The 19,489-nt window shown below is 37.0% G+C and overlaps 3 protein-coding genes across 3 annotated transcripts; 1 reads left to right on the plus strand and 2 right to left on the minus strand.

Annotated features, from left to right (window-relative positions):
- Positions 1–6,284: 6,284 nt before the first annotated feature.
- Positions 6,285–8,521, minus strand: LOC128228346 (3-[(3aS,4S,7aS)-7a-methyl-1,5-dioxo-octahydro-1H-inden-4-yl]propanoyl:CoA ligase-like). The gene is made up of 2 exons (XM_052939607.1): positions 7,299–8,521; positions 6,285–7,067 (listed from the first exon to the last, which is right to left on the minus strand). The coding sequence occupies exons 1-2, from the start codon at positions 8,413–8,415 to the stop codon at positions 6,490–6,492; spliced, it is 1,695 nt and encodes a 564-aa protein (XP_052795567.1). The 5' UTR covers positions 8,416–8,521; the 3' UTR covers positions 6,285–6,489.
- A 125-nt stretch (positions 8,522–8,646) lies between these two features.
- LOC128226504 (uncharacterized) lies at positions 8,647–11,007 on the plus strand. The gene is made up of 3 exons (XM_052936408.1): positions 8,647–8,967; positions 9,201–9,397; positions 9,616–11,007. The coding sequence occupies exons 1-3, from the start codon at positions 8,653–8,655 to the stop codon at positions 10,667–10,669; spliced, it is 1,566 nt and encodes a 521-aa protein (XP_052792368.1). The 5' UTR covers positions 8,647–8,652; the 3' UTR covers positions 10,670–11,007.
- Positions 11,008–12,328: 1,321 nt separating this feature from the next.
- On the minus strand, positions 12,329–14,931 carry LOC128225950 (uncharacterized). Its single transcript, XM_052935843.1, has 3 exons — positions 14,515–14,931; positions 14,011–14,174; positions 12,329–13,538 (listed from the first exon to the last, which is right to left on the minus strand). The coding sequence occupies exons 1-3, from the start codon at positions 14,929–14,931 to the stop codon at positions 12,374–12,376; spliced, it is 1,746 nt and encodes a 581-aa protein (XP_052791803.1). The 3' UTR covers positions 12,329–12,373.
- Positions 14,932–19,489: the final 4,558 nt, after the last annotated feature.

A 19,489-nucleotide genomic window follows, 5' to 3' on the forward strand; every position in this document is an offset into this window, starting at 1 on the left:
GGACGTGGACCTGAACAATTATACACATGATAAATCTGCATAATGCTTTACACTATAAAGAATATATACACATGGTAATGAACAAAACATTAAAGAAAATATTATCTTGAAAAGTTATTCTAATCACCAATCACACTGTCAGCAACCTATCTTCCAAGTACCAATCCATGATCATAACTTCAAATATTGCTCCCGTAAGAAAATACTAGTTCCGTTTGTTACATTGAAAGTTGTCAAAAACAACATATTTTTATTAACTATTGGCACATGCAGTGTAGTGCAGGCCAGAACACAATACTCAGTATTTCGGTTCAAATCATATTCTTAGTGCTTTGGACTCCTCAACTTTGGCAAAGACACCTGCGAAAAAAAAAGACGAGAACTGATCGGTTAATCTCACAACGTCCAACGAGTAAAGCTTTAAGTCCCTTCTACTGAGTAACGCATTGCAATATTCATCGTGCTTCGTTTCATGCACGGGCACAGTATGCGTTCCGGCGGCCTCGGAGGAAGTTCCGGACCCGCCGACACCGGCCGCCGCGTTTTCATAAACATGTTCGACAGTTCCATGAACATGTACTCTGATTGGCTTTCGGAGATCCAACCCTTATCTACGATTTTCCTTAACATACGGGCTTTGCACGGCTCGCAATTTGAGTTCTTAATTTTTCTAAGTTCGTTCCGGATACCGGTCGAGCTGACGTTTTCTAGCTCGATGGGCAATACAACATAGCCTTTCAACGTTTGTAATCCTTTGTACATATCGAAGTAACAACGCTGCTGTTCTGTCATGCCCTTTCGGCCAACGCAGGCGGCGAAAAAGTCACTTCCGGTGAGACCTCTCACGTGTTTGTAGCCTTCTTTGTGAAAGAAACGATCTGTACCAAACAGAAGCGCGAATTGTGCATGTGGCAGTTTCAGTTCGGCCCTCAGTATCTTCGGAATAGCCTTCTGCGAAAAGCCTGTGGTCGGGTACACGGAGATCCATGGATAATCACGAATAGCCGCCTCACACAAGCGACGTCGATGCTCAAATCGTATCATAACTGGGTCCTGATCTTTTGCAGCCTTTTCCAGAACCATACCGTCCGAACCAATGACCATATATGTCGCCACAACCCGGATATGGGTGTTCTCCTCAAACCATGCCCTCGATTCCACGAGTAAACGCACGTGCTGAGTATGCACGGGGTTGAAACAGCCAAACAGACATATAATCAAGTCTTCAGTTTTAACGCACGAGCTTTGCCTTGTCGGTAAATCACTATATTCGTTTTCCGTCCGCTCATTTGGACTGTTCACCTCCTTCAGGGTGGAAAATACTGGCTCATCCTCTTCAAAACCCACTCCCGAAAACCGTTCCATGTTTGCGTCCAGAGAAAAAATATCTCAAAAGTTTATATCTATTCTTTTGTTCGTTACCCTTTCCAGGAATATCTTAAATGTTATATATCAACACGTTTATAGCCACTTTTATACACTGAACTGGGATGCTGTTTCACACAGACAAGATGATGTATTTCCGGTGGCCACTTGAAGCAGTTAAAGATACTTTCTTGTATTCTGATTAGCTAGTGACACTATCTTCAAATAATTAGTTTCTCGCGCAATTAACGTCTGTGACAAATTAATTACGCATTTATAAGCAAAAAAAAATCAAGAAAACAAGTTTGAAGTGATATTGCCCAGTATTCTAAAAAAAAACGTTTTAGAATAGGATGACATCCCGTTGAATCACTGAGGTTCAAGTTTAAATGTTCCGATTGAATGTATTTTCAAACAAAACATCACATGTCGTTCTTAGTGTTGCTTTTAACGGCCTACGCCGATATTATTGGACAAAACAACCCCGTAACGCACTATTTTATTTTATATTTGCTCAACTGCCACGCTGCACATGAAGAATACCGGGTACTTCCGTATAATCGATAACAACCTTTAATCGATGGAATGACACAATAGCGAGTTCAGCGTAATTTGTGGGGAGTCCATACTGCATAAGAAAGATAGATTAATATGACAGGGGCGTAGCTAGGGCATTTAAAACTTGTAATCACGATGATTCTATGTGAGTTTGGGGAATTTTATATGCAAATTACACACACTCAATTATACTTGCATTGATTACAATAAAACCAAGCAATACACTCTGCACGTAGTTTAAATAAACACCAAACTTGCTTTGTTTAAAATAAAACAAACTTTTGAACTGTTGAAAGTGTTTGAGTAGCTATTAGTTTTATTGCATTTTGGGGTTATTCCGAAATTTAGTCTTTTTTTTAAAAAAAAAAGTTGTCGGCTCAGGCCTATAATGGCTATATGTAGCTACGCCGCACTGTATGATGATGATGGTGTTTCGTACTAGTTTCGGTTTTTGCGATAAAGTGTCTTACTCAGAAAAAAAACACGTTATTTGTTAACTCTAACATCATCATTGTCAATTAAGGGACAGCAGTACTTGCGAAAAACCATCTGATTCCTGTGGGGAAGTACTAGGTCAGTTCAATTGTAACAACTCGGCCATCTCCGGCAAGCTTCGAGATCGAGTCAATTCTGTTTGATACTGGCCGAGGTGTTCCGATTGCAGATCAGTCATGGAGATGCATTCAGCCTGGGACCAATACTTATCCTTCTCCCAGATTCAGTGGAAGCAAAGAAAACTCAGAAATCAAACGTAGTGCCCAAGGTCTATAGTCATGAAAAAAATGCATATTTTTTTGCATTCTCACAGATTGACCGTTTTGACATTTTAGTTTTTGTCTCAGAATCAGCTGATTTTGGTTTCAATGCTTTCAATTCAGTCATACAGAATAGCTCAATATAGAACAGATCTCAATTGATTGAACAAAAAACTACCGTTAGTAACGCTTTCAGCTATAAAACATCACTGACGTAAATGAGAAAATCTCCGGTCTGATCTTTTGTCAGTAGTCACAGGTTTTCAGACATTTACGCAAAAAATGGCTCATTCAAAGAAAAATAAATAAAAAAGAGTGGTCTAAACGGTCAATCTGTGAGAGTGCAGCTTTAAAGCACGTTTTATGTAATAAGTTCCTCATATACGCTAGTTAATGATTACAAGTTGGTCTTTAATTACTTACTCGTATAATATGTACCTACTTTTGTTTGTGTTCGATTCGAAGCAACAGTTTAAAGCTGCACTCTCACAGATTGAATGTTTAGACAATTTCTTTATTTTTTGTCGTGGAACGAGCCATTATTTGCGAAAATCCATGGAAACCAGTGATATAAGACTGCTGAACAAATATCAGATCGTAGATTTATATAATTAAGTTCAAAAAATAATGTTTTATGCGGTTTTCTTAAACCGGTTTAAGCCATAAAACATTAATTTTCGAACGGAAATATGAAGATCTACGATCTGATATTTTGTCAGCAATCTTATATCATTGGTTTGAAGATATTTACGCAAAAAAATGCCCTCTCCATGACAAAAAAATGAAAAAGTTGTAAAAATGGTATATCTGTGAGAGTGCAGCTTTAAGTTTCAGAACGTTGTTCCATGATAACGTACATTTCTATACGCGCTTGTTTCTAATTATTTTTTTCTTGTTATGTTTATTAACTAAAAATAGCGGAACTAGGCTATTCGTCCTATTTATATATAAAAAGATCCGTTATTTATTATAATAGTATTTTGAGCCGGTATAATCAGCCTTTTGCACAAAACCGGATCGTGACATTTCTCAAGATCTTTTGTCTTTGAGGAGGACTTGGCAAATAGCTAACAAGAGGTATATCCGTTTCAGACGATAGTATCATGATCAACCGTTTGAACAGTGATAAATGCGTCAATTTTCTTGCGCATTGCGCTGCGTATTTGCGTTTAGCCATGACGGCTACAAGTTGACAACTGGTTCGCATTTTAGGCGTTTACTTATTGGTCAGTCCTATGAGAAGACTGTGTAAGAAAATCGGTTGATGTAAATCAGTGATAGCGATCAGTATCCTGTTTAGTTCAATGAGATGACAGTATACTTCAAATTTGTCAATGCATTTATTTCAGTACATGAGAAGTCAGCCATTATTGCTTTTTATAAAATGATTTTCAAATTTGCAAATACATTTATATCAGCAATTCAGCAGTCAGCCATTATTGATTTTAATCAGGTGAAGCGGTTGGAATAAACAATGTTAGTGGTCAACATAATATTTTGTTAACATTATTGTATTTAATAAACCTGTTCATATACTTTGGCTTGTTTTAAATTAGATAAATTCCCATTTTATACTTTAAATATTATAATGTCAGAGTTGCTGACAAATGTTTATTAAATGTCGTTCTATAATTTTCTGTGCCACGGAATAATGCACATCGACGGCAGGTTCATAATGAATCCCCATTTTTCTATTTTTCTAGTTCTTTTAGCCCATCATAACGAAGGGTTCGGTAAACCTGCTCCGAATGTAGGACAAAACATCCATCAAAATGATGTGGGATACTTTGTCCACCCTCTCAAAATGATGTGGGATATTTTGTCCACATAGTCAAAATTAGCATGGGATGTTTTGTCCATGTGATGTTTTGTCCGGCTCCTACCTGCTACCCCGCTGAGATGATACTGTGGGAGGTGCCATAAAACCCATAACGCACGTTCAAATACACAGGAGCGGGAGGTCGTGGATTCGATCCCGGGTCGCGTCATACCGAAAGACGTTAAAAGTTAGTACCTCCCTTGCCTGGCGCTCGGCATTTAAAGGGTATTGCTTGGAACAATGGTGTACTCAGTACTGGTTCAACCCAGGAAAGTTGTATCCCGTGTATCGGTGCTTTACACCGAGCACGTTAAATAACCAAGAAGTCTCTTCGCAAAGAGCTAGGGTATCGCTCCCGGATCTCTTGCATCTCACTCTGTTTCTTAAAGTCTTCTAATGTCTGGATTTGACTGCGAATTGCTGTCACTTCTATCTCATGTCACTTATGGCATTTAAACACAATTTAAGTTGTGATGGCGTCACGGCGGGGTCAAGCCATAATGCAGCCAATGGGCGCGGGCAGACCTTGATAAACTCAAATAAACAAACAAATACACAGGAATTTTACCTTTCAGAGACATCGATTTATACATAAAAGAGGACAAAATATATTTCAAATATCATTTTATGAATAAGTGCTAATAAAAGAACAAAAAATCATTATGCTGTTTGAAGTAAAGCGATCGGCTGTTTTCAAAAAAACTCAAAAAAGAAGAATAAATTTTCGGTCCTTTTTGTTTCCACTAAAAGAACACACCATCAGATGGAGAAAAAAAATAATAGAATTACAATACAATTGTTATCTTAAAGAGGAAGAGTTTTCTAACATTTTAGTAGAAAGTTAAACTATTCGTGGATTAACCTTTTAGTGATATCAAATAATTACATTTTATATAATTATAGAGGAACTTTCGTAACACCGGATTTCCCGAAAACAGGAGGTATCCGAATTTGATTGGTACATTTCTGAAAAAGGACGATGGATAGATCTTTGGCGTATAAACAGACGAAAATTAATAATACTCGATTCCCATTGGTCCACAAATAAGCGCATACAAACTAACTACAAAAATAAGGAGCTTGAATTCCTTTGCATCATCATCATCATCATCATCATCATCATCATCATCATCATCATCATCATCACCACCATCATCACCACCTCCACCACCACAAAATAAACCACAACAATCATCATAATCATCATCATCATCATCATCATCATCATCATCATCACCACCACCATCACAACCACCACCACCACCACCACACCACCACCACCACCATCATCATCACCACCTCCACCACACCACCACCAACACCATCACCACCACCATCATCATCATCATCATCATCATCATCATTATCACAATCATCATCATCATCATCATCAGTCACTTATATTTATATTATCTTTCCATAATTGATGCGCGATAACAGAATGGTAACCTGTCACGAAATATTTTTTGTAAAAGAACGATTATGACTAAGACAGTAATGAAGACAGCTGCAGTGGCGACAACGACGGCGATGATGTTCATGATAGGGAAGATTATGATGTAAAGTTCGTACGTCAATTCATGGTGACATTGACCAAGTTGATCAGGATAATAAAAATGATCATGGGCCGATTTCTCGAAACTACTTATGTCTGTTATATCTTATAACACGATTCTTACGTGGCTTACTGTTTTTGTTCTTCTATAATTTGGGAAATAATTTGCTTTTTTCGAAGTGTGTTGACTGTATATTGAAGAAAGCCGTCTGATAATAACAAAACACTTTCTTTTTTATTAATCAAAATCAGGTAAAAGGAATAACATTATCTGAACAAATAAGCTTCTTTGGTCTGTAAAGCTAAAGAAGTTTAAAAAAAACCTGCAATATCTTCAAAACTACAAAATACGTTCAACTTCACAATCACGAACTTGTAATGCTAATCGAATAATGTTAAGATGTTTATTCTAGATTAATTGAATAGAAAATTGTAAATTAAGCAGCAGATAGTCCGAGTTTTTCTTTGGCAATTTCAGCTATTTTTCTCCTGTTTACTTTCCCCGATGCCAGTAAAGGCACGCTATCCAACAGCACGTGATATTTAGGTTTTAGACCGACCACCGGTCCCGTTGATTCGTGCACAAACTTCTCCGAGCAAAACTTTTCTAAATCCTCCGCCGTCAGCCCAGATTCCGGTTTTGGGACGACGCATGCGCAAATGACCTCCTTTAAACGTTTGTCGGGAACGCCGACGGCGAACGCTGTAGCCGCTCCGGGGAGAGTTTTCAATATCTTCTCAGTCGACCAAGGAAAGAACTTCATCGATCCTGTAGACACCATCTCCCTAAGCCGACCGTCGATGACAAAATTTCCGTCGCTGCGCATATGCCCAATGTCGCCAGTATGGAACCATCCCAAGGCATCGACGGCTCCTCCCGAAGGCTGATCCGTTAAACCCCAGTAGCCGGCAAACCTCCAAGTCGCACGGGTGAGCAATTCCCCTGAAGTTCCGACCGGGACTACCAACCCACTATCGTCCACGACTTTCATCTCTAATCCATCTAAGGGTTCTCCTGGAAACCGTGTAAAAAGAATGTATACCCTTAGAAGGTACGTTTTTAAACACATTAATATTGACAATGTGCAATTTGACTGTATTTTTTGCTCTTAAAATAAGTAAGAAAATCAGAACGCATTGATAAATTATGTATGCGTTTGTATTTCGTATTCAACAAATTAACGGTTTCAGTGAGTTAATGGCCCATCAAAGGTGTACGAACATTTTCTGGGCATCCATATCTTACCTACGATGCCATCTTCGAAATCGCCTGAATTTACGCTTGTGATGTAACTGCTAATCGCTCCGTGCTCGGTCGTTCCATAGTATGACATAATCTGATTACATTTCAAAATATCTTGCAACTTATCGACAGAAGCTTTAAGAACTCGCTCGCCTAATAACTGAATCATTTTAACATTCTTAAATTTTGGTCCAAGTTCTGGCCGACCTGTCAAATCAACTGCCATGTAACCTGGGAGTGTTACAGCGTCGCAACTCTCTTTCTCAATAATATCAGCTACGAACCCCACGTCTTTGCCGGCAACCGTCATCCGCGTATCTACGAAAACACGGGTAGTCCCGTCCGTGAGGTACGTCCGAGGGTAGCCGACCGCCCAGCTAAAGGTGCGCTCACAAAACCAGACGCTGTGGCCGGTTATGCCAAGCCGGGCGTTTGTCTGCTTGGTCCAATTCATGGTACTGTAATGCGTGTACATAACCACCTTTGGGACCCCTGTGGATCCGGACGTACACAAGTACACCAGTGTATCTTCAGGTTGAATTTGGGGAAACGTAACGCCCTCAGGGATATCTTCAGCAAAAAACGCCGCAACGTTCTTTCTTGACGTCGATTGTATTTCTGGATCCCAATTTCCATTGAACATTATAGTTTTTAAAGAAGGAATTATGGAGCATCTTTCTTGTCTAGTCGGCCAGATCTGGTCAAGAATATTCCAGTTTACGTCACCGGGGCTTGCATCCATTATCAACAACTCTCCCTTGAGTGCGTTTAACATATTGATGACGTCACTTCCGTCTTTCAGATTAGTATGAAAGTAGAACGCTATTCCCCCTGCCATCATGAGGCCAGTTTGCAGAATCAACATCTCAAACGAATTATTCATACAAACACCAACGTGGGTCCCCTTTACCACGCCCATTTTCACAAATTTCTTTGCAGATTCGGTGGCTTTGTCCAGTAGCTCTTTTCTAGTAAGAGATGACCGGACGTGCTGAAGGTCGTAGAATACAAACGCTGTTCTGTCTGGTTCATCTTCGGCTAGTTCCCGTAAAGTATCCACAAACGTCTTGTAAATGTACGGAGCGGATCTTGGTGTTGATGTATAACTCAGTTTCGCCATGATCTGTTGACAACACAATTTTAATACTTTTCAATCGTTTAGCAGAAAGAATATCCTTTCAAACCACAATACAGCTAGTGCATTATGGTAGTTTATGGTAACTTGATATCACGTGCCCTGTCCTTTCCGATAACTCGATTATCTTTCCCTGAATACTCTTCAAGTGGGCATGCGCAAAAAGCGGAAATTTACTTCCGGGGACTACACAAACCAGGAAGTAAACAGCAACAAGTGAAAATGGAAAGTAAAGATTCAAAACTAATAAAGAAAACGGGCAGGAAAACCCCTAAGTACTGTTGTATTTGTAAAGGAATTTACAGAGGAAAGGTTATTGATGGGAGAAAAGTGTCATTGCACCGTTTTCCTCAGAACAAACGTTTAAAACGTGTGTGGGTGCAGCGATGTAAAACGGTCATGAGATCGTTCCAGTGGAATGAACACAGACGATTGTGTAGTGAGCATTTTGTTGGCTTCAGAGGACCTTCATTCCAGCATACACTTCCATCTATGTTTCCAACTGAGACTGGTGCTACCAAAACCTTCCAGCCAACGGTATTTTTTATTTCTTATATTAGTTTAAGTTCTTCCTTACATGCACCTCAAAATGAATTATGTTATATCAACGGTGCTTAAAAACAATGTCACAGCACTTATTTGTAAATTTTGTAATTTAAGAAATGATTAAAGAATTGTTTTCAAATACAGCCTGGAAAAATGTGTACCATATAGCCTGGCAGATTTTGTACTAAAACATTTATCTTATACAGTTTCATTTGCAATTTCAGCTCCTTGATGAAGACGTAGGTGATGATGATGATGGTGATACGGTCAATGACGATTTAGACCTAGAACTGTCAAATGATGATAGTATACAGCCACAACTGTCATTTGTATCCCCTTCCGGGCATGCCATTGATACCTCTGTCCACCTGCATGATTACTGCATGGGACCAGTACTACAGCCACAGAATCAGTCCTTTAGGTATTGTTCAATATATATATATATTGCTTCTTGTGCTATGAAATCGATCTGATAAGTTAATTACTTCTGATCATTTTTCTTCATTCTTTAACAAAAATAGGAAAATTTAAGTGTTTGTAAATGTTTAAGGCCAAAAAAACAAACATTTGGTTAGGGTTACCAGACTGTACATGTAAGATGTGGTAAATGGGTACATGATCAATTTGTATATGTTTCAGATGTTGTGACACACAGACTGAGAACAACTGTGCAGTGATGGAAGTACAAACTGAAGAAAGTTTCCTGGGAAAAACAGCAGACTTCAGTTCACAAACAGAACATTCTACTAGAGACTTTGGTGTACAATGTCAGCTACCTATGCTCACATATGATGACGTAAAATACAATGACGATTTGGTCAGTTTTTACACCGGAATCCCTAATCGAGTTGTGTTTGAAGCTTTGTTTGATGAAATCAAGGATGAAGCTGAAGTGCGGACATCAAGGCGGAAACTTAACTATAAAGATTCAGATGGAGGACGGCCAAGAACTCTAAGTGTTCTGGATGAATTTTTCATGGTGCTGATGCGCCTACGTCTAGGTCTGTTATTTGAAGATCTAGGTACTAGGTTTTGCATATCCACTTCACAATGTAGTGACATTGTTGAAAGATGGATCAACTATTTACATGTACAATTATCCTTTCTTGTTCAATGGCCATCTCGTGAGGTAGTGAAAAATAACATGCCTGAACAATTTAAAGAGAAATATTCTAACACTAGAATTATTATCGACTGCACTGAAATTTACAGTGAAACATCCAGTTCTCTTTCTTTGAAAAGTTTAATGTACAGTGATTACAAGTCTCACATGACTCATAAGATTTTGGTGGGTATAAGCCCAAATGGTGTTGTAACTTTTGTTTCTGACTGTTGGGTGGGCTGTACCAGTGACAAGAAACTCACAGAAAAATGTGGACTCTTGGACTTGCTTGAAGAAGGAGACGCCATAATGGTTGATAAGGGTTTCACTATTACAGACCTTACTACTCCAAGAGGCATTCATCTCATTATTCCACCATTTAAACAGAAAGGAAAACAATTCTCTAAACGTGAGGTTCTCCTTACAAAAGATATTGCAAGTTTACGAATACATGTTGAAAGGCAAATGGAGAGAATCAAGAACTTTCGAATATTGCATGGCAATATTCCTATAACACAGTCAAGGAGAATTTCTAAAGTGTTCAAAATATGCACATATTTGACAAATCTATGGCCACCACTTGTTCAATAATAACTCATGTGTCAATGAAAGCGTTTGTATATATCAAGCATTAGATTTAGGGATAAAAACTTGTATACTTCTAACTAGAACAATGAAATTACAATTTTGTTTTAAAATCATTTTTTCGAGCAAGTTATATGATAACATATGAGATTACACATTTGATTCAGGTTTGACAAAAATGGATAAGGAAATATGCTCATGTGAATGGATTTCAAGATTTGATTTGAAACATGTATGCATTAACTGATCAATTTATTGATATAATTTTTTGTTTGTGAAACATCTGCTTTGTATTTTGTGGTTTTATTATTTGTAACATTTCTAAGAATAAAAGTCAAAGATCACTTATTAAGTTTGGCTCTGAAATGAGTTTTTTTTTTATTTGCCATGTGTAATTGATCTACCACGTACTTCAAATCATTAGTATTGAATTGCTTAAAGGATTTTTCAGTATGAACCATTTTCATATCAGTTTCATAATTGAACTAAGTGGAAATAAGAATAGGCAAGAGTGCCATAGATCAAACTGAAATGCCCGACAAATGTTAACTTTAAGATACATTAGATTAAAAAAACTAGCCCCATGCTAAATATGTCCCAATGTTTAAAGGGACTGTACACCAGATTGGCACCAATAAAGTTTTTTTCTGTAACAAATCTCAGGACAAATTATTTAATAAAATGTTTTACTCTTCTGATATGATAATGGTAAAGAAATACCAAAATGTAAAAGAAAATTGAGCTATGGATTGAACTAGTGTCACCAAAATAGCTGTCCAGTGTTGTATCCACTTTGCTACGAAGGCTTATCCGAAACCATATGAATGCTTAAGCTAATATACCTTACTTGGTTATATCCCATGATATCATCAACTAGCAAATCACGCATAAGAATGAATTCTACTAGGTATACATACCCAGTAAAAAAAAATTAATGGAGAAATATGGAAAAAATAATGCGAAAATAAATTAATTGTATACTACGGTATGTGGTACTTCAGTTAGTTAGTTTCAATGCATTGTACACATTGATACCAAGTTTATGTCAGTTTTTGACAAGTTTCTTTTTTTTTTTTCGATATTTCATCACACGGTGTATAGCCCCTTTAAGTTTTGCACCCTGCAAACATAAGAAAGTAACACTCATTTGTTGTTTTTAATTAGCAAGTCAGAAAAGGAGAACAACTCGACAGTCTTGAGTTATGGGCCGTGCAGTAGCTACATGCAAACCAATATTCAATTGAACATCTTCAATTGTTTTAGAGTAAAACTCAGCTACTTCTTTAAACAATGGCAATATAAACGCTATCACTATCCTGCACACAAAATGCAATAATAACACACTTGAAAGGTTAAACATATGTCCATTTATTAAGCTCAGAAATACATCCCTGAAAACTAGATAAATGGAAAGGAAAAGTAGAAAAGGTCAAACATAAAACAAGGAAATAATTAAAGTAGATTTACAGCATCGCATAATCACAATATGTTGACAAAAGTACACATACTTTCAAAATACTGCCCAAAATTTAGATTTACAACTTTTTTATTCATGGTTTCAAATTATAGTAACAATACAGTCATTTTGGAGTTTCATTTTGAATATAGTTATGAAAATAACTGAAAGCAAACAAGATATTCACATAAATTGCCATTATTGATCATTCAAATGTACATGTATAAACAACACATAACTAGACGATGTACAAATCAATTGAACAGACTCATTCCCCTTTTAACACGTTGTGCGTACAGTTCAGGAATGTATGATTCAAGGCAAAATCTGTCAAGTTGACACAACATTTTCAGCCAAAATGATTCACAAAATGCAATTCTCTGTATAGAAAGACCTACACATGTCCAAACTACAAAATCACACCATTTCCTCCCGGTGATTCCCATCTGCCCTTGGACCTGGTAGTAATATTTGTGTGTTTCCTTGAGTAACACCTTGCCATTCTCTAACTGACAAAAAAAATCATTGTCTTCACAGCATTCCTCAGGCGTTTGCATCCTCCATTTCTTAGAGGCAGGACACTTAATCTCAACCAGACCAACACTTTCTGTACAATGTGAACAGAACACAAGCCCATCTGTACTGGCACCAAGGTAGGGTCTGTCGGCACATACAACTAGACCACTGTCTTTAACTGCTAGTCCTTTGTGGTCAGTTTGCATTGCTTTCGCATACATTCTCTTTGCAGCCTTCTCATGTTTAATTCCATATTCTGTGTACTTGCTTGTGAAATTGGAATACAACATCTGCCGCAGGAGTCCGTCAGGTTCAGTTGATTCTTTCCTACGACAGATGCTGCCAAAGTTTGAAGCTGTTAGGCGTTCTTTTCTGGCCTCTTGCCATTTCCCACTTTTTTGGCCCCTTGTTAAGATTTCAGTTAATTGAATTTCTTCAGCGCTTTGCTTCAAAGAGTCAAAATGATCCAAAAACACTGTCTTACTAGAACTGTCCCTCAAGTTTACACTATCATGGTAGTTGAATGGCACAGAATGTAACACAGGGAGATCTGGTTCATTTTCAGTTGTTTCAATTTCAAAGTTTTTTAACCAGCCTACATTCAACTTCGAACCAACCAGTTTCTGCCTAAATCTGTCAATGTTAACAGTGCATCCATTGATAGAGTTCAGTTCATGGTTTTTGTTTACAGAAACTTTACGTACTGACACGTTGTACAGTTTCTTCTTTGAGAACATAAGATCTTCATATTTCCTAGGCGACAGCTTACGTTTCCGTGGTGCAGACAGCATGCTGAAGTTGTTCCAGGCACAGGGTTTGGATGTTGGAGCAAGGGTTTTTTTACGCGTCAGGTCTTCAAGTCCATACAGCAGGGCACCAATATGGTTGCAGCATTCACCTTCACTAGATGAAAATAAAAAAATTCATTTACATGTGTGCCTTTTTACTTGTTATACTTACATGTATATTCCAAAACATTAAAGTTTGAAAATGGAGGTGAATACACAGTATTTTACACTTAGTATTTCCTGGTAGGCCATGAACATACAAAACACAAACAGTGCCATAAGTAAACACCAACACGGTGAAGGGAGTTCATTGAATCAATACATAAGCTCGCCTGTTCTTTCATTCAGAAAAAAATAGCAAAACTCAGCTAACCATGAAAGCCAAAATTATGACAGTTATAACATGTGCTTTTTTGTCTCTTGTAACAAGTGTACCAAGTTTGATAAGAAGATATGAAATAGTTTGAAGAATGCCCCAAGTTTAAGTATTTGATAATACTGACAAAATAGCCTAGCGTGTGTGGGTTTGACACCTTTCATCAATGCAGATCAGAGACTTTGATTTATCACAAATTAATTCAACTTACCCAGCTGGACAGTTGCAGAACGCGGAGTGTATGCAGCCAGTCACTTTCGACAGAAGGATCCAGGGTTGGTACTCTGGTGACTTTCTTTTGTCTGCAGTTGGAAATGATGGCAGCACGGAAGCTTGAACATAACAGTGGCTGCACTCTTCGCTTATGAGATGGACCTGAAGAATAAATTATAAATAATATTTTAATTTAAATGACAATAAATAAACAACATACATCATAGAACATATGAAAATTGTACAAAATACATTATTTTTTTTAAAATTAAGATAAGTATATAGTCAGTGTGGTTCGACACATACATGTGCTTGCATCCACCACACCCCCCTTAATTGTGGCTAGCCCCGCCTACATAAAAATGTTGAGTACATTTTTCACACCAAATTATTTTTATGTCCAAGTCAAAATAGTCCCCTTGAGCTAATTATATAACTAGATGAAGTAAACATGGCAGAAAAAACAGCCTCAGACTTATTATAAACTCACTATTTGACATACCTCAACTTTCTGTACATGTCCGTCCACATAATAAGTCCTCGCCTTCAATTGACGTTTCGAGTCTCTTTTCAGTACAATGTAGTTGTATATATCCTTTTCCTCTACAGCAGGAAACAGATCAATAGTGGACTTCCATGCCTTCAGTGTTGATGGCGGTGGAAGACCCTCGCCACATGGGAGGATAAAGCGTTCGGTTGCTCTTCTCTCTCTTTCTTCCCGATCTCTCTCCTCCAGCACGCGTTTGTCAGTTATAGAAAGTCTATATGCGCCTTTTATCCTCTCAATCAATTCGCATTTAAGACCTGATACATTCAATTTCCGGTTCGCAAGGTATCTTTTCAAATCGACGACCTTAAATGGTGTCAACTCATTGTTATTCATACACGCCCCAGTGATCTCATTGTCTACGTCGGCCATCTTGCAAAATGTATTCCCCGGAAGTAGGAAATGGAGTAGCCTCCCTTAGAAATCAGGGGAAGTAACCAAGTTATCGGAAAGGACAATATTTACACCGCAAAATTATACTGCAGTTCGGCCTGATTGTGATCCACCAGTCCTGTCGCCTGCTGTATATATTACAGTTTGTCCTACTTTGAAAGCAAAAATATGAAAGATAACTAATACTTATCGACCCAGTTCTTGCTCTTTCTCATGCAACCTTGAGTTATTTTAAGGTTTACCAGGTGTACTGTTTTGTACATTTATCTGATAACATCAAAACTAGCCGTTTATATGCAGTATACAGTACTAGTATTCAAATTGTTAACATCATAACTAGATCAATAGTTGGAAACTTTAAACTGATGAGAAAAGGTATTAAGAAAATATTTAAGGTTAAACAAGTACAGCAGTTTAGTGTATTCAGTGTATGTAAACCACGTGATAAATTGTGTCATACATGCTTCGTTGGAGTGCAACATATTGCTTCAATGAAGACTATAAACAAAGATAAATGCACTATTTCTTCGCCGTTTTAAATGAAACATAGCTAAGTTTACGTCGCTTATGGAACCTCGGCTTCGGTTTTTAACCAGAGTTTGATTGAGAGTTTAGTTTCTTAAAACACGTCGACAAATCATTTAAAAAACGGCCGTCTGACGAAGCACTGTCAAAACATTATTTTGAAAGCAGGTATGTCGAAGTGTTTGATGAAATTAATGACCTTAACAAACCCCGGTGATAAAACGAAGGCGGGGCTCTTTAAGCGGCATAGACTGCCCTTTGTTTCATTTTAAAATGGTGTAGTAAAAGAAAAGTTATCTTTGTTTAAAATCTTCATTTAATCAAAATGTTGCTTTCTAGTGTAGCATATGTGACGTAATTTATCACGTGGTATACACACACTGACATTTATACCAGCCGTTTATAAAACAGTATTCTAAATACTTCTTCCATTTGAATTTTCACAATCCCTACCAGACCAATAGTTGAAGGGAAAAGGGCATAAAGATACAAGTTTTAAATTGTATTGGTATTTATTAACAACATAAAACACAAAGCACAGACATTAAGAAAATGTGACTTTTTCTGGACTAAACAAAGATTCTTACATTTAGAAAGTTTTTATGTGTATTTCAGGTATTTTAATTAAAAATACCACAATGTATGCAAATGCAATTTACAAAACATATTTTTACTTTTCAAAAATGTTTTGTTACTATTGCCTAAGCTTCAAAAATGATATTGTTACTATTGCCTGAGGTTCAATAATGTTACTGTTACTATTGCCTAAGCTTCAAAAATGATATTGTTACTATTGCCTGAGGTTCAATAATGTTACTGTTAATATTGCCTCAGCTTCAAATAATGTTACTGTTACTATTGCCTCAGCTTCAAAAAATGTTTCTGTTACTATTGCCTCAGCTTCAAAAAATGTTACTGTAACTATTGCCTCAGCTTCAAAAAATGTTACTGTAACTATTGTATCAGCTTCAAAAAAGCTACTGTCACTATTGTCTCAGCTTCAAAAATGTTGTTGTTATTATTGCTTCAGCTTAAAAATATAACTGTTCTCTCGCTTCAGCTTAATTTTTTTTACGGTACTGTAACTATTGCCTCAGCTTCAAAAATGTTACTGTTACTATTGTCTCAGCTTCAAAAAAGCTACTGTCACTATTGTCTCAGCTTCAAAAATGTTGTTGTTATTATTGCTTCAGCTTAAAAATATAACTGTTCTCTCGCTTCAGCTTAATTTTTTTTACGGTACTGTAACTATTGCCTCAGCTTCAAAAATGTTACTGTTACTATTGTCTCAGCTTCAAAAAATGTTTCTGTTACTATTGTCTCAGCTTCAAAAAATGTTTCTGTTACTATTGTCTCAGCTTCAAAAAAGCTACTGTCACTATTGTCTCAGCTTCAAAAAATGTAACTGTTACTATTGTCTCAGCTTCAAAAAATGTTACTGTTACTATTGTCTCAGCTTCAAAAAAGCTACTGTCACTATTGTCTCAGCTTCAAAAATGTTGTTGTTATTATTGCTTCAGCTTAAAAATATAACTGTTCTCTCGCTTCAGCTTAATTTTTTTTACGGTACTGTAACTATTGCCTCAGCTTCAAAAATGTTACTGTTACTATTGTCTCAGCTTCAAAAAAGCTACTGTCACTATTGTCTCAGCTTCAAAAATGTTGTTGTTATTATTGCTTCAGCTTAAAAATATAACTGTTCTCTCGCTTCAGCTTAATTTTTTTTACGGTACTGTAACTATTGCCTCAGCTTCAAAAATGTTACTGTTACTATTGTCTCAGCTTCAAAAAATGTTTCTGTTACTATTGTCTCAGCTTCAAAAAATGTTTCTGTTACTATTGCCTCAGCTTCAAAAAAGCTACTGTCACTATTGTCTCAGCTTCAAAAAATGTTTCTGTTACTATTGTCTCAGCTTCAAAAAAGCTACTGTCACTATTGTCTCAGCTTCAAAAAATGTTTCTGTTACTATTGCATCAGCTTCAAAAAATGTTTCTGTTACTATTGTCTCAGCTTCAAAAAATGTTTCTGTTACTATTGTCTCAGCTTCAAAAAAGCTACTGTCACTATTGTCTCAGCTTCAAAAAATGTTTCTGTTACTATTGCATCAGCTTCAAAAAATGTTGTTGTTACTATTGTCTCAGCTTCAAAAAAGCTACTGTCACTATTGTCTCAGCTTCAAAAAATGTTTCTGTTACTATTGCCTCAGCTTCAAAAAATGTTTCTGTTACTATTGCATCAGCTTCAAAAAAGCTACTGTCACTATTGTCTCAGCTTCAAAAAATGTTTCTGTTACTATTGCATCAGCTTCAAAAAATGTTGTTGTTACTATTGTCTCAGCTTCAAAAAAGCTACTGTCACTATTGTCTCAGCTTCAAAAAATGTTTCTGTTACTATTGTCTCAGCTTCAAAAAATGTTTCTGTTACTATTGCATCAGCTTCAAAAAATGTTACTGTAACTATTGTCTCAGCTTCAAAAAAGCTACTGTAACTATTGCCTCAGCTTCAAAAAAGCTACTGTCACTATTGTCTCAGCTTCAAAAAATGTTTCTGTTACTATTGCATCAGCTTCAAAAAAGCTACTGTAACTATTGCCTCAGCTTCAAAAAAGCTACTGTCACTATTGTCTCAGCTTCAAAAAATGTTACTGTAACTATTGCATCAGCTTCAAAAAAGCTACTGTCACTATTGTCTCAGCTTCAAAAAATGTTTCTGTTACTATTGCATCAGCTTTTGTGTTGGAACGAGCGAAATTCCATGGAAACCAGTCGTATAAGACAGCTCCAAAAATGATGTTGTTACTATTGCCTCAGCTTCAAAATGTTACTGTTAATATTGCCTCAGCTTCAAAATGTTACTGTTAATATTGCCTCAGCTTCAAAATGTTATTGTTAATATTGCCTCAGCTTCAAAAATGTTACTGTTAATATTGCCTCAGCTTCAAAAATGTTGTTGTTACTATTGCCTCAGCTTCAAAAATATTGTTGTTATTATTGCCTCAGGTTCTGTTATTGAAACTTATTGCTTCAGCTTCAAAGATGCTGTTGTAAGGTACGACTTTGAAAACCAAATCAACAATTCTAATATACAGTTTTAATGCTTCGGTATACTGGTAGTTTTAGTTTGGCTAAAATTTTTTATTCACTTTACAAAAAATGAAGGAATTTTTATGTGACATCGTTACTGTCTAAAGGCTATTTCCTGAATTGAAGGTAAAGCAAGAGAACCAGTAAGCATACTTAAAACAAGTGTATTGTTCTATACATAAAACTTTTAAATGTTAACAAGACAAAAAATATGACAGCAAACATAACAACAAAGCATAATGAGAAATTGTGCTACAACGTTTTCTACAAGACAAGAATATTTATGAACATTTACATTGTAACACAAATAAACAGCATATCAAACTATTTGAAATTATGTCTTGCACTAGTGTTAGTTTACACCAGTTTATTTTATGCTCAAACTTGACGAAAGCCATTAGCTTATAGAATAAGTCTGGTGTCCTAAGTTTTCTGAGTAGAAACCAGTACTGTCGTCCATTTTGAGAGGTAATGAGAAAGTACCCCTGGTGAGGCCCGAACCTACAACCTCTTGGGTTGGAAGCGGATCCATAAACCACTTGACCACTCTCACCTTGGTGAGGCTCGAACCTACAACCTCTTGGGTTGGAAGCTGATCCATAAACCACTTGACCACTCTCACCTTGGTGAGGCTCGAACCTACAACCTCTTGGGTGAGAAACGGACACATAAACCCATTGACCACTCCCACCCTGGTGAGGCTCGAACCTATAACCTCTTGAGTGAGAAGCAGACACATAAACCACTTGACCACTCCCACCCTGGTGAGGCTCGAACCTATAACCTCTTGAGTGAGAAGCAGACACATAAACCACTTAACCACTCACACCCTGTTGAGGCTCGAACCTACAACCTCTTGGGTGAGAAGCAGACACATAAACCAATTGGCAACTCTCACCCTGGTAGGGCTCGAACCAACAAACTCTGG

This window comes from Mya arenaria, chromosome 3 (genome assembly GCF_026914265.1).
Source record: "Mya arenaria isolate MELC-2E11 chromosome 3, ASM2691426v1".
Lineage (NCBI taxonomy): Eukaryota > Metazoa > Mollusca > Bivalvia > Myida > Myidae > Mya > Mya arenaria.

Bases quoted from the DNA above. Each gene is read 5' to 3' on its own strand.
- LOC128228346 (XM_052939607.1), bottom strand. From the start codon at position 8,415: ATGGCGAAACTGAGTTATACATCAACACCAAGATCCGCTCCGTACATT. The intron at 7,068-7,298 runs GTAAGATATGGA...CACGGTTTCCAG, and splicing joins TTTCGAAGATGGCATCGTAG to GAGAACCCTTAGATGGATTA.
- LOC128226504 (XM_052936408.1), top strand. From the start codon at position 8,653: ATGGAAAGTAAAGATTCAAAACTAATAAAGAAAACGGGCAGGAAAACC. The intron at 8,968-9,200 runs GTATTTTTTATT...TTGCAATTTCAG, and splicing joins CCAAAACCTTCCAGCCAACG to CTCCTTGATGAAGACGTAGG. The intron at 9,398-9,615 runs GTATTGTTCAAT...TATATGTTTCAG, and splicing joins CCACAGAATCAGTCCTTTAG to ATGTTGTGACACACAGACTG.
- LOC128225950 (XM_052935843.1), bottom strand. From the start codon at position 14,931: ATGGCCGACGTAGACAATGAGATCACTGGGGCGTGTATGAATAACAAT. The intron at 14,175-14,514 runs GTATGTCAAATA...TTTATTCTTCAG, and splicing joins GACATGTACAGAAAGTTGAG to GTCCATCTCATAAGCGAAGA. The intron at 13,539-14,010 runs GTAAGTTGAATT...ATTTTCATCTAG, and splicing joins TTCTGCAACTGTCCAGCTGG to TGAAGGTGAATGCTGCAACC.